General features: G+C 34.0%; 1 protein-coding gene across 1 annotated transcript in view; it reads left to right on the top strand.

The window, feature by feature from the left end:
• Positions 1–21867, top strand: part of LOC101624014 (phospholipid-transporting ATPase IB-like) — a 120051-nt gene that overhangs the window by 62201 nt on the left and 35983 nt on the right. The window contains exons 25-31 of the mRNA XM_004680321.1: positions 3282–3392; positions 5889–5963; positions 8238–8360; positions 11326–11404; positions 13649–13710; positions 17181–17237; positions 18682–18789. Of these exons, the coding sequence (XP_004680378.1) occupies positions 3282–3392; positions 5889–5963; positions 8238–8360; positions 11326–11404; positions 13649–13710; positions 17181–17237; positions 18682–18789 (615 nt within the window). The remainder of the gene's footprint in view (positions 1–3281; positions 3393–5888; positions 5964–8237; positions 8361–11325; positions 11405–13648; positions 13711–17180; positions 17238–18681; positions 18790–21867) is intronic.

Genomic DNA, 21867 nt, shown 5'->3' with positions numbered 1-21867 from the left:
TTTTTTTTGACTTATTTTACTTCTTATAGAAGATCTGGGGTGCAGGCAGTAAATTCACCAGAGACAGAGTGAGGAGCAGAACAGGCATATCAACTGAAATACACTGCTGGGGGAACAATAGGGGATACAGGAGTGGTCTGTTGTGCCCTGTGGGTCAGCTCCCTGGCTGGGATAGAACTCATGCTGCAATGGTTGGCAATAGCTTGATAGCACTGAGACTTCTGTCAGTTTTTTTTTTTTAACCTATTTGCCTACTAAAAGACATCCTGGTGATTTTTGGGTTTGGGCATTTATGACTAAAACTGCTATAAACAACCGTGGGTAGTCTTTGTATGAACAAAAGTGTTCAACTCCTTTGGGTAAATGACCAAGGCATGCAGTTGTTGGATTATAGGATAAGTATATGTTTAGTTTGGAAGTAACTGCCAAACTACCCTCCACAGTGGCTCTATCATGTTTTGGCAGGCACTTAAGGAAAGTACGTAACCGTGAGATTTACAACACTTGCATGTTTATATAATATTCTTTGCTGCTTAATAATTCAGTTTCTAATTTTTAAAAGTTTGACTTGTGATGAACATTTTAATCAATAATTTAATATTTGCCTTTAAAGTACATAATACATTCATCACATTTGAGAGGTTAACAGTATGCTTTTCAATATTGCTAAATTCAGAAGCCACATGTAATTCTTACACAGTTCTTTAAGGATAACCATAAAACTCTGACTGAGTCATCACCATCAGGTCTTTACAGTGGTTATAAATTTCTACAGCATAGAAAAAAAGCACATTGCCTTAATGTTTGAATCAGACTTATTCTGATATTCTCCTCCTTATTCATGGATTAAGTGTCTTGGCTTTACATATGGGAAAAACTGCTGAAGGGATCTACTCGGGAGTGAGAATGAGGAAAGTGTCACTAGACTATGATCAAGTCATCTTTGGTTAAAAAGGAAATGATTACATACAATTCATCTGTTTCCTTTTCTTAGCTGCTAAAAGCCTCTGGAATATATGTTTCCTATGGTCTCAGGGGTGATGTGACATAAACCTTGAACTGTAAGGCACAACGGGCATACAAAGCGGTCGGAATCAGGTGTCCTGGTATGCAGGGCAACATTTGATATAATATTTCTACAGAAAATGATTCCAGCCTTCTCCTTTTAAAACAAATTCTTAAAGGAATTTAGAATTGGTAGGTTGTTCTTTTCACTTAATGTTTGTAAGTAACGGAAAGGGGAAATGGATTTGTTAGTTTGCCCTGAGCTCCAGACCAGCCTTCATCCTCGTCAGTGGAATTTAACACTTTTATCAGCTTTGTACTTAAAGTTCTTGAGTGTCTTATAGCAATAGCATTCATGATTAAGCAGATAATATGTATTATTTTTAGGATTTCTTTTCTTCCACCCACCTCTACTATGCCACACCAAGTCGGTAACTAATGCAGGAAGTTGGGTTTGACATATGCTTTTACTCCTATTAAAACAGTATTTCAGGTGCATGACTTTCAGCTACATCAATTTTTCTCCCTCTTACTTTTACCTGATAGCAGCTATGACTGGAGACAGGAAGAGTGCATTCTATCATGGTGTGAACCACTTTGTATTCTGTCATGGTGTGAACCATTTTGTATTTTTCCCACTTTGCAGTTTTGAATGAATCTTAGCCCACTTCTATGATAGAAGGTTTTCCATTTACGCCTTCCCTGTCAACCACCCTTACTTATGACACAACAGTGGGCCAAACAATTACGTTACTAATGCAAAAATTTCTAATTATCAGAGCATACCAAGAGAACATTCTGCTCCTATAACACATTATTTTATTCTTTGAAAAGAAAACTACATAACTCCCCTTCCCCAAACTTCTTAATATTTGTAAATCTTCCAAAGAAGTAGAACATTTTTCCTCTACAAATAAACCATTGCAAAGCTAAGAATTAAGGCAATAACATTCTAAGTGAAAATAATTTTTTTTTCATTTGTTTTCAGTTCATGCATGAAAAAATTCTAATCTGTATTTATTTTTATTGAGGTAAAACTAGCATACAATGTTATGTATGATTCAGATGTATGTTATTACACCACATCCACCAACCACCAAGAAACCCATAGCTCTCCCCCACAGTCCACTGGGCCCTTCCACACAGTCCACTTGGACCTGAATTTGGTAAATTCAGCTCTACAGTTAGGTATCTAGTATTTTGTATCTTTGGTTTTATCTGTTCTTTGGATTTGTTTCTCTATATTCCACATGAATGAAATAATGGGTATTTGTCTTTCTCTTGATTATCACAATCCCCTCCAGTTCCATCCATCTTGTCACAGATGCTAAAGTATTTTATTTTGCACGTACACCACACCCTTCTAACTTAGCTAGGCATTTCATGATTCAATGTCTTCTCTCCTTCTCCTGTTCCCTCATGGTCCAAACTCTTAAATAAGTCTTTTTTGAAAGGTATTTTTTTTTCACATGTACAACCTTTGCCACTTTGGAGTCAGTATTTCATCTTAGGAATCATTAATTTACTATATAACTTCATTTTATGCAGTAACTTTCTGAATGCTATTAGTTCATTGAAGAAATGTTGACTTTACTTACCACACCCTGGGCATGTGATTTGGGAGTTCCAGCTTCTTAAGTTAATTGATGAGTCTTACTTTCATGGAGCTTCCATTCTAGGAGGAAAAAAAAAACTCATTACAATAAAGTCTGTCTTCGTCAGGGCAGTCAGTGCTATGGAAAAGGAAGATAAAGATGAAGGTAAGGAGGCTTAGGAATAATTGCAGAGGTTACGTGTTACCACTTTTTTCCTTTTCATTTATTTATAGGAAATAGGAAACTGATTTCTTTAAGACACTGCTAATTGTACTGATAAGAAAAAGATCAGTGATTGAGACTGAGGTTCTTCTTGGCCTTATGATGTTCCTTTCATTAAATAATTTTGGCTCCTTTTCATGATTAAGGCTCTAATTGTGTATCAATTTAAACTCAAACTCTTGTATATGACAAGTGAAAATCCAAGCTGGAATAAAGGGTGTTCTTTTTTTTTTTTTCTAAATAAGAAGTTAGTTTCATGAAGTTTAAAAAATTCCTTTATAGTGAATGCTATGTTATGTTGTCTGCCAAAATGGTTTCATTCTCTTAACCTGTGTTATATTCTCCACAAATAAAGCTACCAACATATGAAACACTGGGAAAATACAGTTTGTGGCTTTTGTCATTAAGTGGTAGGTTTCTTAGAACATGCATTTACTGTCTTTTTTTCTTTTCTTTCAGTTTAGCTACTTGGAGAAGCTTCTGTTGGTTCATGGGGTCTGGAATTACTTTCGAGTGACCAAATGTATATTATATTGTTTCTACAAGAACATTGTGCTATTTCTTATTGAGGTAAAAAGGGAGATACACTTTCTTTACTTAAATTTTTCCCATAACAGTGAAATCTTGGTGGTTTAGTTTCTTCATATTTTTCTCACTTAAACTACAGACATATAATTCCTGCTTTAAGTTTTGCTCCTGTTAGATTGATTTAGTAAAAAAGTCTTATTATGATGACCTATTGGCACAGATTGTGGTTAAAAGTTTCCTTTTGGGAACTGGAATGCATCTCTACCGCAGAGTTTGCTATCATTTGGTGTTACCACTTTTTATTATTTAGCTATTCTGACAGTAGTGGTATCTTACTGTGCCTATAACTTTCATTTCCCTAGTGGATAATGATGTTGAATAGTTCATGAGTTGCCATGAACTATTTTGCTATCTGAATATATTCTTTGGTGAACTATTTTATATATTTTGTTTATTTTCTAATTATTATTTTTTTATTCAAATTCTGAGTTCTTCACAATATTCTAGATACCAGTCCTTTATCAGATATGCAGTGTGTAAATATTTTACTTGTCTTTATCTCATAATTTCATTATCTTAATGAAGTCTTTCAGAGAAGAAAAATCTTTAAGTTTGGTCCTAAATTATAAAATTTTCCCTTTATGTAGTGCATTCTTTTGGTACAATCCCAAAAAACTATTTGCCTAGCTTTAGATTCCAAAGAATTTTCCTCTATGTGTTTTTTCCTAAATACCTAATATTTAATAAATAAGCATACCTAATATTTAGTGGATAAGCATTCCTATGTCTACAAAAATTCTTATGGAGATTTTAATTGGGATTAGGTTAAGTATTATATAGGGAGTACTGGTCTTTTCTATAATGTTTATTGTGTTATCAAATGGGATCTTGCCAAAATGTGAATAGATTGAGTGAGCTCAATAAAAAGCTGTCCATCTATTTTAGAACATTCAATTTACTATTTTCTACCAAATAAGAATGCTATTAGCAGGGCTCCAGTCTCATAAAGAGTTAGCACAGGAACTTAAACAGCAAAGAGTGATGAGTTGTAATGGTTCAGAATTCACTTGTTCTATGACCTAAAAACTTGTGACACTTTCAACAAACAACATTGTACAATCAGTCCATCAAATTCTATTCAGAAAAATCCTTCCAGTTCATGGGCTACCTAGACTAGCTGTCAAAATCTTATAAATATATAAGGTAGTCAAGGATGTTATTTCAAGTGAGGAGTATAAATTTTTAAACTGTTTTTAGGATTACCTGGTACTATACTATCTTGGGAAATGAGACTAGATTTGAAATAACTAGGTCTTTCAACCACTTGGTTATATTGAGCCCATAAAACCCAGGATTGGTATTTGTTACTATTGATTTTATTCTTCTTAAAATATACTTAATTATAAACTACATTTTAATACCATCTAATTGCTTTTGTGTAGTTATTAAACCAATTAGTATTTAGTATTAAACCTATTCGTATATAAACCAATTAAACTCCAAAGTGCTCCAGACCATGAGTTGTATTTTAGAAAGTATTATGTTGCTAGTTAGAACTCATTGTAAGGAGATATGAGGCATTTTTCAAAAACTTTTGTTATATGTGGCTAAGTAAGAAAATAATATTAATGGAATCAATATGTCAAAAACTATGATAATCATTTCAAAAGTATTATCTTACTTAAAACTTGCAAATCTTATGAGAAACAGAGTGATGGAGGCTATTTAAGTTCAATTAAGTTCAATAACCAGCATAAGCTAGAAAGTGACAGAACTGGGATTCAACCTCAGGTATTTCTGACCATAAACTGCATGTATATAACTACCTCTCAAAGTTGAAAAGATGCAATTGAAATTATTATCTTCATAATCTCAAACCATAAAGTAGATTCTTTTCTAATGCATAATACATTTTAGCAAAGCACCTGTACCACTTAAGTTGACTCATGTAGATCTAGGTACCTCTTGTTTCTGCCACATATTAGCAGTATGACCTACTGTATAATTTAACCTTGTTGAGCCTTAGTTTCCAGTTCTTAAATTTAATAATGATTAAATAAATAAAAGTACTATTAGCACCTACTTAATGATATTGCTTTAGTATAATAATGCATTTCAGGTAACAGAATAGTGCTAGGTATATCAGAAGTGCCCAGTATAGACTGGCAATTACTAGTAAGGCACTGTGATATAGTTTTGCTAACTATGCCAATATAAAGCATACAACAAATATTATTTTCTTGATTTTAAATTATTTGTAAATGAAGTTTTGCCAGAAATTCATAGTTGAGGATAAACATATATGAAGTACATCCATATTTTTAATATCAGTAATATCTGAAGCTCACAATTTGTGAAAGAATAATTGCATACCTTCTTACTAATTATTTTCTAGCAATTCTGTCCAAAGAGGTCTCCGTGTTCTATACCTTTTTAATATTTGGGTATATGTAATTTAAATTAATATACTTTTTAAATATATGGGTATTTTTAGGTCAACACTAACATAAAACTTCATTTGGTTTCTCTCTCTTTCAGCTTTGGTTTGCCTTTGTTAATGCATTTTCTGGGCAGATTGTGTTTGAACGTTGGTGCATTAGCTTGTACAATGTGGTAAGCAAGAATTCTCCACGCAAACCTTCAATAACATTCTTTTACTGTTTTGAGTCTGAGAAGTATGTCATAGTCAATCATCTCTATACATAGAAAGCAACACCAATACATTTTCAGGGCCTTTGCTGTGACTAATAATGTGGGAACTTAAGCACTCCACAAGTATTTTCAATCACAGCAGATTATGCTATAATGACTACATGAAACTTGCAGCTAATGTACTTCACTAATATATCCGACAATTCTTTTTATTATATTTCTGAAAAATGTTTTTATGCTTTTAAAGCAAGTAAAATTGCTGAGCTTTACCTAAACCCATTCAATATATAAAATTCATCTTTGTGTGTGTGTGTTCATAAGTACATAATTTTAAATTTCACGGTGTAGAATATTTGTCCATGTGGGAATACATCACCCTGTGTCTATACTAAATGCTAAATTTTGGTAACAAGTTCCATTATAAATATCTTTTTAATTTTAATTGAATTTTCTAAAAATAATACTGTGCTATTACTTAACACATTCTAAATTTAAAAATTAGATCTATAATAAATAGCATGGCTAAGTAGCTTATTAACTATATTAGCTTTCAAGTTTTTTATTTGATTTTTCTTCATTAGTGTTCTCCTTTAAGGACAGAATACAAATTAGGCTCCTTGCAATTATATTATACCCTCTTTCCTATGCTGCATTACTGTAATCACATGCTATTCTGGATGTCAAGTGTCCTAAACCTTAAATTCTGTTTTCTAGAACTTTAATTTCTGAAACCTATTGTACTGACAGATCACTGGAAAGAAGTAATTAAGTATGCAAAAGCACCATAGCATCTAGCTCTATCAATATTTGTAGCTGTGTACATGTTAATGGTTAGGTGTATTTGGCTATAGCACTATATCAGTGAGGCTGATATAGCATACATAGGGTTCCCTTTACCAGGCTCTACATCGTAGGTAACAGTGATCAATTTTCTTTAATGCTTCATTAAAGGCCACAGTAGGGAGCAGTAGAGACATTCCTCTATGTTAGAAAAATCACTATGATATGTTGGTCAATGGAATCTATATTTATTTAAAGGAATGTACAGATTTAGTAATTTTTTGGACATCCAATAAAATGAAAAATTTAAAATTAAGGATAAATCAAAATCATCAGCAACTATAATTCAGGGATATTCTCTAGGGTAGAATGAGGTAGAAGGGTCAGGAAAGGAGTGGGAAGAACACAAGGAACTATGGTGATGGTGCACAGATGAATTGGTGGAGGGAGTTTCACAGGGAAACATACATTGTACCAAATGAAGGATGATGTAATATTTTAAAAGTTACACATAATTTAGGGCCCTCCCTGGTAGTGCAGTGGGTTAAAGCACAGCACAAAGAAGCTAAGGCCACTTCAGCATGAGTTCAGTTCCCAGCCCCTGAGGTGACCCACATGGCACAGCAGAGCTCTCCTGACCTGCCCACTGCTCCCCTCAGCAGTGTACTTCATGAGTCGGCCTATTCTGCTCCCCACTCTGTCTCTGTTGAATCCTCTCACTGCCACTGCTCCTCTGGCCTGTACCCCAGTTCTGTATGAATAAATGAATAAATCCTTTTTAAAAATTAAGGACAATTTAATAAAAAAAATTGAACAACATACAGTATATTCATTGTCTTACTAAATCTTACCCATTGCACATGCATTTTACAGATGGAAAAAAATAAGGTTGAGGAACTTTCAAATAGTAACTTGCAATACCAGAAATATAGTTTGTCTGGTTATTTGATAACTAAATTTAAATCAATTGCCATTCAATTTTTAGAAATGTTATTTTTCTTCTGCCAGTTATGACTAACTGTGATGGAAATTGCTCTCCTACTGGTAAAATATTAGAGAATCAAACAAAATATATGAAAAACTATGTGTTTCAGGCATTAGGCAATAAGCTGAGAGGACTACTTCAAGGACCCAAAGGGTAGTCAAAGTATCATATGAGCTGAAGACAAGCTATTGAATCAAAGGAGTTGATCAATCAGAAAAAAATGTCATATGATTTTCTTTTCTGGAATATATGACATAATAATAGTGTCTCTGCAAATAACTTTTATTTTAAAATAGTTTAAGAATTACCAGAATTTGTAAAAAATTCTGTGTATCTTTCACCCAGTCTCTCCCATGATGATATCTTAATAATCATAGAATGCTATAAAAGCCAGGATATTAATTTTACAATATTATTAACTCAAACACCCACTAAACACTCTTTTTAAGACAATCTTGTTTTCTATGTAGATTTTCACTTCATTACCATCTATTACTCTGGGAATCTTCGACAAGTGTTGCAGTCAAGAGAGCCTGTTTAAGTATCCACAACTCTACACAATTTCTCAGGGAGCAAAAATTTTCAACACAAAGGTAAGCAGGTTTATTCTGTGGTCCATTGGTATTTTAGGGAAAATATATATATTTTTTATTTTATAACAGTTTATTTTTACATCATTTTGTACATTTTTTTTCCATCTCAATTGTAATCCCCGTGGGTTTCCCATCACCAAGTCACCTGTGTGTAGGAAAAATAATTTTTTAACAAAAAAACCAATACAATCCTATGCCCTCCTTTTCCTTTTAGTTCCTTAGAGTTCCATTTGTTCAATTGATGGTTCAAATTGAACTCAGGTTCAAATTCCAATATGTCAGAGGGAAGTTGTTTTTTATTTTTTTGAATTACAAAACCACTAATTCAGAAGGTCACCTGCACCCCTGTATTTACTGTAGTACTATTTACAATAGGTAAGTTATGGACACAACCCAATGTCCAAAAACAGATGACTGAAGCAAGAAGATGTTGCATATATACACAATGGAATACTACTTAACAGTCAAAAAAGATAAATTCATGCTATTTGCAACATTGATGGAGCTAGAAGGGATCATATGCAGTGATACAAGCCAGAAAGAAAAAGAAAAATACCAGATGGTTTCATTTAATAGGTGGAATGTAGGGGGCCCAAATAGGGATTTGTGAAAAAAAAAATTATAACAAAGTAAAAATCAAAAATCAACAGGCAACTAACTATAAACCAGACAGTCTTGGGGGGGTGAAGAGTGGAGGAGGAAACTGGATCAAAACAGGGGTTGGAAGAGCACAGAGGACTATGATGAGTTGGGTGAATTGGTAGTGGGAACTTCTTGGGGACCACATGTGAGATGATAAAGCATACATTATATGAAAATGAATGATGAAAAAAATATATATATATAATAAATTAAAAAAAGATATTCATGTTCATGGATTGGATGAATTAATTTATTAAAATGGTCAATTACACAAAGCAATTACAGATTCAATGCAATATCTATTAAAATAGCAATTATTTCTTTTCATTGCAATGCTCCTTGAGAGATTTTTCACTTATACATATATGTGGGTGTGTGTATTTGTATATCTAGGTATTTATATATTTTAATGGGTATCATTTTATATTCCTGTGAATTTTTTTTTTTTTTTAGATATCATTTTATTTATGCATACAGAACTGGGGTATAGTCCAGAGGTGCAGGGGCGGTGAGAGGATTCACTAGAGACAGAGTAGGGAGCAGAACAGGCTGACTCATGTAGTACACTGCTGAGGGGAGCAGTAGGCGGGTCAGGAGAGCTCTGCTGCACCATGTGGGTCACCTCCAGGGGCAGGCGGGGACCCCACTCATGATGAAGTGGATTTAGCTTCTTAGTGCTGTGCTTTAACCCGCTGCACCACCAGGTTGGGCCCTTCCTGTGAATTTTTTTAACAATATAGGATTTCTCCCCTTGCATTGTTGTCACCATAATTCTTGTACCATCAAAGTACCAACAGTTCTTCATCATAGTACATAGCCTCACACCTATGGTCAGCTTTCAAGAATTAGTTTTAAAGTTTGTCAGTGACTTTTTCAAGGGAATATAATGAAAATTATTAAATGTATGTGGAACTTACTACAAAAGGTCCCAAGTAACTGAAGCAATCTTGAGAAAAAAGAAGAAAAATAGAGGTATCATACTTCCTTATTTTAAACTACATTGCACAGCAACATTAATCAAAACAGGATGGCACTGAAACAAAAACAGAAACTCAGACCAATGGAACAGAATAGAAAGTCCAGAGGTAATTCTTACAAATATGGACAGTTAATCTTTGACAAAGAAGCTGTGGATATGCAATGGAGAAAAGATAGCCTTTCTAATAGTGCTGGGAAACGTCAATAGCCATATACAAAAAGATGAAAGTAGATTCATACACAAAATCTCAAGTAATTAAAGATGTGGACATAAAACCTAAAGTATCTCTCTAACTTAGGCTTTGAAAATGTGTCAGAACAGAACAGTACTTTATCCAGAATACTGTTTCCCCATGAGACACACACTTTCTAGGTACTCTACTCAATATTCCATAAATGTTAAGGTTTTTCCAAATCTGGCATTAGTTGTGCTCTGAATCATGTTCTTATGCTCTTTACTAAAATATGCATTATGCCAAGAAACTTGTCACAGAACAATATGTTTTTTTCTGCATTTTCCTTTTCTCTGGTTCTTTGTCAAGAACTCTTTCTGGAAAACATTAAAAAAAAACTGGCATGTTTACAATGGAAAGAGCAAAGACTTAGTTTTTGAGTTTGAAGATTTTATATTACTAAGATTTTTTTTAGGTCTGTTAAAAGTTAACTTCACTAAATAGAGTCAGGATAAGATGTAAAGGGCAGACTGTGATATGAAATACAGCGTGAAACTGGGGCTCCCCTGGTGGCACAAGGGGTTAAATCACAGTACTAAGAAGCTATCCTAGCCATTGTAGCACAAGTCTGATCCCTGGCCAGGCAGGTGACCCATATGGCCCAACAGATTTCTGTCTCGCCCGCTGCTCTCCTCAGCAGTGTATTTCAGTCAGTCTGCCTGTTCTGCTCCCCACTCTGTCTCTGGTGATACCTGTTACCCCCTCCCACCTCTGGCCTATACCCCAGCTCTTGTATGCATAAATAAATAAATTTAAAGAAGAAGAAATGTAGTGTGAAATTATGTTTAAAGTACTAGAAGTTAAAGGTTGAGATGTTTATTATTTCTCTTAAAATTATTTTTGATTCTTTTTTTCTGGATAGATTTTTACAATATGAAACAAATATATTTGAATTCCATAAAATCATATTTAATAAGTGTTTTTAAAATAACACTATCCTATAAATGTGTAATCACTTTTTTTAAAATTAGAATAGGGAAATGAAAATTTTCAATATCTTGGAAAGCATTTTAATTTAACATTGTATACTGCAAAGTCAAATATACTTCAGAATATAACTTTTTTCGGTTTAGACTAAGGCAACATCTTGACTTTGTTTTGTTTCCTTTCAGGTGTTTTGGGTTGAATGCATAAATGCTTTGTTTCACTCCTGCATTCTCTTCTGGTTGCCTGCAAAGATGCTGCAGCATGGTAATCATTTCATTGTTTCAACAACTCAGCCAAGAATTGTTATTCTCACTGCAGCTAATGTTTCTACATATGTGAGAGTGGTGTGTGTGTCTATAGAAAGAGATGAAGGAAAAGAATTTAGAAACAAAAAATTAATACTAAGGATTGATCTAGTTAGCAGATTGTAGTCTGAACATTCTTTCAGCTGCTGTCATGTATAGAGAATTAATGTTATGTTTTCTTATTCAAAATCTGAATAATAACTCAACAACTCCCATAAATTTCCAATGGTTCCTGTTAATGAGAGTGAAATTTATGCATACATTAGTTCTTGTTATTACTTCCCAAACTTCATGCTTCAGTTTAGACCGTAATACCTGGCTAACAATATCATAAATTGAACCTTATACTTTATTATTAGTCTTTTTCTCTCCTGACATACAGCTTTTAAAAATTATTATACATGAAGTTTTTCTCAAAACTGGCAACTTCTGGTCTAATAATCCAGAAGGCTAAGACATGTTTATGAGGTATATTATTGGTATAGAATGGATTCACAAGCACAAATGAAGGTGTAATTTATTTTCCTTAACAAAATTTAATTTTTATCAAGTATTACTAAGCAACATGTCTTTTATATATATTTTTAAAATTTAGTAGAGTGCATTTGTTTATGTACTTAAAAGAATGACCGTCTCATAACACTGATAAAGTTCTACCCTGTAAAATATGAATAAAACATTCAGGTGCCAAGAACACATAAAGAAAAATAAAAGTTGATGAAAGTTAGTTCTACTTCTAGGATAGCAGTCTGAAGAGGTCCATGGTCTTACTCCTCACCCATTATTCATACATAGCTAAAACTATAAAAACACAACTCTAACTTTTCTGGAAATTATCCAAAAGGAAAAAATAGGAGGGAAATAAATAGCCTACCCAATCCACAAAACAGTTAAATAAACATAAATAACAAGACTTTGTGGGAAAGGGTATGTGTATCAAGAGGACCTATAACATATTATGTGAAATTTCCAATAATCAACAATAAGTAAAGGCATGCAAAGAAACAGGACCATGTAACATATAAGTGGGAAAAATATATAGCCAACAAAAACTGACTGTGAGAGGGTCCAGATATCAAATTTAACAGTTCAAAGTTGTCTTTATAAATACATTCAAAAAATTAAAGGAAAGCATTCATACAATTGAAGTTAACGTCATAGCAAATAGAGATAATCAATAAAGACATAGAAATAATAATACAGAACCAAATGAAAAGTCTGGAATTTAAAAATAAAATAATCTGATTGAATGATTTGTTAGAAGACAACAGTAAATTTGAAATGGAAGAAGAAACAAATTGAAGAGTATGCAACTGGAAGACCAGACAGAAAATAAAATGAAGAAAAATGAAGAGAGCCTTAGGGAAATGTGAAAAGTCTTTACATGCACCAACTTAGTAATGACCAAAATCAAGAGGAGAAAAATGAATCCTGGAGAAAAGAATATCTGAGGAAATATTAGCTGAAAAGTTTCAATTTAGCGAAAAATATTAATTTTCACAGCCAAGAAGATGAATGAACTAAAAGTAAGATAAATGCGTAGATCTATACCCAGGCACACTGTAGCTAAGTATTGGAACTAAAAGAAAGAGAATATGACAAGCAGCAAAAGTAAAATGACATGATGCACTTTCTGAAAAAAGTATAGGAATAATTTTTGGGATCTTATTTAGGCAGACATTTCTTAGATATGACATCAAAACACAAGCAACACTTAGCAATAGTGGAAGAGAATTTGAAATTCCATTGTAATTTCAGATTACATATTCAAGTTAGTATTTTAGTAATCCTTGAAAAACATGATGACAAAATATTTAAATAAAATATCTATCTTGGTGTCTAGCCTCAATCTGTATTATCTGGGCTTTCAGTTTGAAGATTCTTCTAGATGGTTTAGATACATTTGACTTAGTCTTTATAACCACATTCATGTGTTCTTTGTAGTTTGCTTATTTGTGTAATTTATTTTTGCATTATTTGTTGCTTAATGCAGTTTGGAGACTGTAAGGCATGGAAGACTGTTAAATTTATGTCAGGCAAAGTTAAGCATTTTTAGTGACAGAGCACTTTAAAATTATGTCCAATAATAAATATTTTTGGTGTCTGCTAGGGATACCAAAATTATAAGTTTTAAGTTGTTTTTAACAACTTAAATATCTATGTTTCACACTGTATAAGGATAAAATTTGATTTCAATTTTCAGATATGGTCTTACAAGGTGGTCACACAACAGACTATTTGTTTCTTGGAAATTTTATTTATACGGTAAGTTTATCCTTGCATGTTTCGTGGTTTTGAATAAAAGCTAAGCATCCATTGAATTCCCAGCAATGAGTTTTAAATATGTCACATGTTTCAATATCTATTCAAAGAAGGAATTATTATAGTGGCTATATTTTTCTAGACATTTAAAATGTTTATATAAATGTATATCCTCTTCCCTTTTCCTGTACAAGCAGAGAGATGCTCTTCTCTATCTCTCATTTGTACATTACAACATGCCTAAGCGATAGCTTCAAATCACTCCATAAATCTTTCCCTCATTCTTTTGAAAACATTTCTACGAACAACTAACTCACTGTTTATTTCACCAGTATCCTATTAGTGGACATTATGAATGTTCTGAATGCTTTGCCATTATAAAACTTGCTGCAAAGGCTATACTTTATGCCCAGGAGTAAATATATATGTAGGTAGGATAAATTTCTAAAAGTACAAATGCTAATTAAAAAAGGGTAGTGTTAATTTTGAAAAACATTACCAAATTACCCCCCAAGAGGTTGTAAAATTTAGTGATAATATCAGTTTCCCAAACTACTCTGGGTAGTGGTTTTATGCAATCTTTTGATCTAGCAGGTAAAATGATATCCAATTGAGTTTTTGCTTTGAGGGTAAGTATGTTTGTATGAATATGTACTTCTATTTCTTTTTCTGTAAAGTACTTATTAATTTACTTTACCAAATTATTCTATTGGGTTGTTGGTCACCTGTTAGAAAAGTAAATTCCCATTTACTCATTTTCACTTTTCATGGTATTTTGGTCATGAATATGTTTGTGTATCAATTTTATGTAGTTAAATGCATCAGTTTTTTTATGGCTTCTAATTTGTGTCTGTCTCTATTTTGGGTAGAATCTTATTCATAATTCTAAATATTGTAGATGTGTAAACAAGTAAAAACATATTCCTCTGCATCTTTTTTTCACATTTAACAAATACATGCAGACTTGGGAGAGATTACTTATTCAGTTTCATAGTATTGCAACAGAGCAAATCACAAAATCTTTTTGGCTTCCTAGTGAGTGTATAAGTAATGCCTACATTATACTCTGCTCTGTTAACTGAAAACTCATCTATCATGTCTAAAAGTCAATGTGCATGCCTTAATTAAATATGACATAGAGGCCCTCCCTGGTGGCGCAACGGGTTAAAGCGCAGCACTAAGAAACTAAAGCCACTTCCGCATGAGTTCGATCCCCGCCTGCTCCGGAGGTGACCACATGGCGCGGCAGACCTCTCCTGACCCGCCCGCTGCTCCCCTCAGCAGTGTACTTCATCGATCTGCCTGTTCTGCTCCCCGCTCTGTCTCTGGTGAATCCTCTCACCCTCCACATCTCTGGCCTGTACCCCAGTTCTGTATGAATAAATAAATAAATCTTTAAAAAAAAATATGACATAGAGACAAAAAATGGACATATAGAAAAATGGTGCCAATTATAGAGTAGCAGAGATGCCACATACTTTCTTTTCATAAAAAACACATCTATGACACACAATAAGTTGCAGCACAATAAAATGAGGTATGCTTGTATCTTGGAATAGCAAACCCATTGGCCATTTTTGTTTGACTTCTGTTAAAGACATAATTTCTTGGCATATAGCCACCTTTCACTTTTACTGGTTGTCTATTATTTCAGCTACTAGTTGTGCTTTTAACTCTCATGACAAATTTCTGACCAAAGTACTGTTGATAGTATTTTCTTATTTATTTGGACACATACATAGTATGATTTTTCTTCATTTTAAAATTCTTACTTCTTCAGTCCTTGACTCATTCTAGCTTCAGGAAAATGAATTAATAAATCAGATAGAATTTTTATTCATTCATTAATATGAATAAAAAACTGTTAAAAGCTATGCATGTTATGTTTATATGTCCTATAATTTGTTTTTATATGTGTGTGTATGTAACTCCAACCAAATCCTCATGAAAATCCATTCTAGAGATGCAAAGAAATTACATACATATACACAAGCAGTTCCTAACTAAGATGCTAGAGTATATTGTTAGGTGGAACACTGTATTGGAATAAAGTGAGTATTCTTCAGATTATTGGGTATTTCCTCAATCCAGATAATTCCCTGGTGCTGTCAGGGAATTTAAAAATCCAGTGGAACCTGATGCAAACTGTGTTAGGCAAGGTATTGGCAAAGTGAACTTAGACTAATAGATGGGGAAACTTTCTACTAGGGGCTTGGAAACCTTTTACCACTCCCTATCTACATGGAGATTTGCTAGAATTCCCATGAGAAGTAGGTATCATCAAAGATAATTTCAAAAACTGAATTTAAAACACTCAGTGCACCACTCTGTTGCTATATAAGAACATACTCTGCAAAAAGTCATACTTAATAAGACTAAGATGTCAATATTGCCACTTCTCTTAAACATTGTAGTGGAGTTACTAGTCAATACAAAAAAAAAAAAAAAAAAGTAAGAAGCCTAAGCTTTGGAAAGGCACAGAATCTGTTTTAAGTCATAGCTGAGTATGTAGATAGAAAATACCAAAAGAAATGTACAGGTAAAATATTAAAATTAATACAAGGGATTACTGATCAATATTTAAGTATCAATTAAATTTTAGTGTATCAGTTACAGATATTTGGAGCATTAAAAAATTACTATTTTAAAATATGATCAAGCATAAGAGAAACATAAGGCAAAATCTAATAAATGATGGTCAAGATCTCTGAGGAAAATTGTAAAAATTATTAGAGACAGGACCCTCTCTGGTGGTGCAGCGGGTTAAAGCACAGCACTAAGAAGCTGGGGCCACTTCAGCATGAGTTTGATCCCCGCCCCGGAGGTGATCCACATGGCACAGCAGACCTCTCCTGGCCCACCCACTGCTCCCCTCAGCAATGTACTTGATTGATCTGGCTGTTGTGCTCCCCACTCTATCTCTGGTGAATCCTCTCACTGCCCAGCACCCCTGGACTGTACCCCAGTTCTGTATGCATAAATAAATATTTAAAAAATATATTAGAGACATTAAGAACATCTATATGGAGAAATATACAAGGTCACTAACTAGAAGACTCAATACTAGAAAGAAGTCAGGTCTCCTCAGATGGATAGATTTATTGTAATCACAATTAAAAGCCCTAGAGGCTGATGTGTCATTTCTAAAATATGAACATAGCAATGCAAAGGGCCATAAATAGACAAGATGCTCTTCAGCTATTTCAATCTTTACTCTGCTCAACTGTTTATAAGAACTTATAAGCTTGGATTCCTCACATGTTAATAAACTTCTAAATCCAGAATATCTTTTGAAAACCTACATTCTCCCTCCAATTATAATTAAGGCCATGAGAGTTCACCAGACATGGGAGTGAGTGTGTGTGTGTGTGTCTGTGTGTATGGTAGGGAGGAGTAAAAAAGGTGGGGTTTGTATCCTAATTTTTGATCATTTTTTCCAATCTGTTTTCCCTTTACCATCTTACCTCACACAGTATGTAATAGTTACTGTTTGTCTGAAAGCTGGTTTGGAGACACTGTCTTGGAATAAAGTGAGTATGCTTCAGGATATTTGGGTATTTCCTTAATTCAGATAATTGCTTTATGCTGATTTTTAAAGATGAATTATTTATATTTAGTTGTAAAATGTCGAGAATTATTAACAATAATTTTAAGGTGTGATCGTATTGTTCAGAGCTTCTATTTCTAACTGGTAGCTGATAGAATATAGAACCCCTGAACAATACTAACTGACAGTTAATTGTAACTTTTTTAAAATTGTGGTAAGATTGGCTTATAAGACTGTATATGATTTAGAGTGTCGGATCACTGCATTCATATTTATGTTCACACCACAGCTATCCCTCAGGCACCCACAATCCTCCACTATCACAGCCCACTCCCACTTCGTTAGAACTTCTCTCTTTCCCTCTCTTTCTGATAGACACATTTCTACAGTCAGCTGGTTTGTTTTAAACTTGGTTTATCGGTCACTTTATTTTTCACACATACATGAAATGCAATGAGAGGCTTTTTGTTTGTATGGCTTAAAGATGGGTACTGGTTGAGTCCATTTTCTTAGGGACAGTCACAAGCCACTGTTCCTGCTTTGAGAAATATTTTGCAGCTAATGTACTAAGGTTCACTACAAGGGAAAAATTACATGAAAATGGACTGCAGTGTTTGAAAAGTTACAAGTTTTGATCTGGTTCTTTTCATCATCTGTTGATCACAAGAGAAAGTCCTGATGAGACTGGATCCTTTTCATCAGAGAAATCATTAAAGAGATTACCTTTCTGATGACTCATTAAAAAAATAACAATAATTACTCTGAGAAGTAGCAGATTGTGGTTTTTTTCCCCTTGTTTTTGTTGTTCAGATATGATTAGTGATGAGCTGTACCTAGTAAGGTGAGCACACTTGAGCCTTTAATAAGTAATGTCTTGTAGCTAACAACTTCCTCATACGCAGATGATAGACCTGAGACCTGTGGGCAGGCAGCACCCCCAGCAGAGGCATGTTGAGAACCTCAGTCTCCTAGTCATTTTCCTTAGCATTCCTTTGCCAACACAAACTGTACAAACAGCTGATCAGATCAACAGGACGATCTCTCTCTCCTTGGCATTTACCATTAAAGAGTTTGGTACAAATTCACTAGCCCTGCACAGTGATCCTCCAGTCAACAGCCTCAACCAGAATGACACACAGAGTTGATAGAAATAGAAAATCCTTCTGTTTCAATCAGTCTAGAAATCCAACTTGTACCAGTGTCCCAGAATTCACACAGAATAAGTTGAAATTCACAGCCTTCTTAATGATTTCTGGTCCAACAGTATTTTCTTTAAAGGAGCCTGAAATTGAATAAATCTATCAAGAAATTGAAAGATTAACAATAATTTTCCATCAAGAATGTCCTAGACATCATATAGTTTGTTAGTTGACTGGTAGTTATATTTTAAGATTGAAGTGTTCCTGTGATATTTTTCTTTTTTGCAGTTTAGTCATTTGGCAATTTGGGGCAGCATGGTGATATGGCTGGTATTTTTTGCAATTTACTGTTTCTTTTGGCCTACCATTCCTATTGCTCCTGATATGACAAGACAGGTTAGTTTTACTGTCACTGGTAAGTGTACTCTACTTTCTCACGAAAATTTATGTTCACTAACAAACCAACTGATGATGCTACCTATTTTCAAACAAATTGGGAAAAAACAGAAAAAATGCAGTTAGAAAATACTTGGTTATTCAATGAAATTTGCATTGATATTTTAGTTCTATCATTCATCCAAAATCTCATCTTCAAACTGCATTAACCTTACCCTTTCAGAAATTTAGAATTATCTAAAATAGTTAATTTTATATTTATATTTTTTCATGTAGTGGGTTATATGATTATATTTTATGGTATTTGATAATGCATACGTGATAATTAAGACTTTGGTAGTTCTCAGAGCTACCAAAGTTTTAGCTTCTCAATATTTTAACATTGCATGGAAGCTGTTGTTTGTTATGTTAAACCTCAAAGATTATATAATTTTTAGATTATACTTATTTACTTATTTCCAAATTCTACTTTGTCTGTATCTATTGTGGGAGCTGGCCCAAAATGCTGACAAAATGGATCACTAAATTAGATTATTTTAGGAACTGTGGTAGGCTTGTTCCAAATATAATGTTACCAATTGAAGAAAGTCTAGAGTAGTTCAGTTCAGTCCTTGCCACCTGCTCACCACAAGCCATCCTGTACATTCCTCGGCTATCTGCAGAAATGGGAGACTACCTGTGCACCCTCAGGCCTGGGGCAGTTCAAAGTCCAGGAAATGAGAATAGTGAAGGAGTTCTATTTCAGCCATAACTGAGTGGCTGGTATTAGAATAGCTTGAAGAAAACAAACAAAACAACTATAAAAACTGAATGTAAGTAAAGAATTGCTTGAAGCCATTGACTAGAAATCAAGAGCAGGTACCATTTGTTAAAGAAGGGAAGCACTTTCCCCTACCTTGTTTATCTTAACCCCTCCCCTAGGGTATTTCTGTTTGCAGTACAAGGGAAGGAGCCAAAAGTGATTGTACTGAGAGGAAGAAGTAGAATTCAGAGTCCCAGACTGCTGAAATGCCTGCACTTGTGGTACAGAATCCTTGAGATGTGGCAACTAAGAGGCAGAAGATCTCACCAAATACTTCGATGGGGTCGGGATTGGTTTGAAGTTTTGTTTGGTCCTTAATAATTGTGGGGATTATTCCAAAGGTGTGCAGTACTTTCTTCTAATTTGAAGCATTTACTCCCAAGACATAATTTTTCTGAGAATACACTGATTTTTTTACCAAGGCCTCGAATATGGTAAGGCTTAAATGCTAGCCTCTGTCTCTCCAAAAGTGGATGCCAAGTTTCCGCTTGATTCTTCATACACTGTTTTGAGAGTGAGCCCAGGAGTTGAGATTAAACTGGCACAAGACTAAATAATATATTTGTCAAAGAAAAAAAATCAATAAGCAAAATGGACAACATTAGGAGCCATATAACATAATATGAAAACAACATATTAAGTTGTTCACATGAGTATGCTATATTGAATGACAATTATGACTTGATAAGATGCAACAATGAAATTTTTAAATGAAACTTAATTCATAAACACACTGAAGTAGGAATTATATTAAGGGAATGGTAATAAGTGGATTTTGTTCCTTATTATAGGAAAGATTACTTATGTTGTTGCAAATGTTGTCTTAAATCAGAATAATTTTTAGGAATATTTTAAGCATAAATTGAGTTTCAGAATGAAAGTTATGTGCACACATTCATGAATAAATATCATGAGTCATTCATCTCCCTCTCCCTTTTGATTTACAATAAACAGACTACCCATAAACAAACAGAAAAGCAGTATACTGTATACAGACACCCAAGATATATATCCATCTATGCACCCAAAAGTTGGTGGCCTGGACCATGGAGGAGACAGCAGAGTGAGTGAGGGTTCTGGAAGGGGCAGTGAAGGCAGAGAAGGTGCTGACTGATCCAGAAACAAATCAGCACAACCTTTCTTGGAGAGGAGGTCATGGTAAATGCTAGTGAATGGATGATTTGCTCGACCACACCGTCTACAGTTGAGGGACCAGCTGCTCTCTCTGAGGAGACACTTCCTTTCCTCAGAGAAGGGGGAGGAAAATAATCAAAGAAAGGTAAAGGAAAGGTCTTCTTCTGTTTGCTATGAGAGGCGAGGGATGAGTACAGACCTCTAGGACAAACCCCAACTCAAGGAACTCCCAATTGGTTGACTAACCTGGACTCCCAATTGCTAAGTACAAATCTCCACTCTCCTAACCACACTTTTCTTGTTTCTCTTTTATGTGTGTACTCCCAACATTAGCTGCAAGTTAGCAATAGGTTATTACATTTAAAAAAAATGTTATAATGAGCTAAAATAAGAAGAAATTAAGAAAATCATCCAAATTATAACTACACCAAATTTTAAAAATATAGAAATAAACTTAAAGGGGGTAAAGGACCTATCCAGGAAAACAATAAAATGTTGTTAAAAGAAGTAGAAGAAATACAAAGAAATGGAAAGAGATTACCTGCTCATGGATTGGAAGAATCACCATTGTCAAAACGGTCATTCTATAAAGCAATTTAGAGATTCAGTGCAATCCCAATAAAAATGTCAATGGCATTCTACAAAGAAATGGGCCAAATATTACTGAAATTCACATGGTCCACAAAAGATCCCAAATAGCCAACACTCTCTTTAAAAAAAAGGGGATGAAGGTGGGGGAACGGAAGTACTATACCTCCACTTCAAGCTATAAAGACATAATAATTAAAACCAAGTGCTAGTGAAACAAAATAAGTCACAGAGACCAATGGAATAGAATTAAGAGTATAGAAATAAACTCACACATACATGGACAACTAGTCTATGTATGACAGATGAGCAAAGACCATGCAATGAAACAAGGAGCCTCTTCAATCAATGTGTTGGAAAATTTGCATTTCTACATGCAAAAGAATGAATGAATATTATACATAAAACTGATTTGAAGAAAAAATACACTAAAGAAAATATAGGCACTAATTTCAGTGACATTAGGCATAGAGATGCCTTTGGGTATCTAACACGAATGGCAAAGGAGGTAAAACAAAAATAGGACTATGTTGTTTAACTGCTATTTTGTTCCA

This window comes from Condylura cristata, unplaced genomic scaffold, assembly GCF_000260355.1.
Source record: "Condylura cristata isolate star-nosed mole 26May11 unplaced genomic scaffold, ConCri1.0 scaffold00010, whole genome shotgun sequence".
Classification (NCBI taxonomy): Eukaryota; Metazoa; Chordata; class Mammalia; order Eulipotyphla; family Talpidae; genus Condylura; species Condylura cristata.
This window is presented reverse-complemented; position numbering and strand designations above follow the sequence as displayed.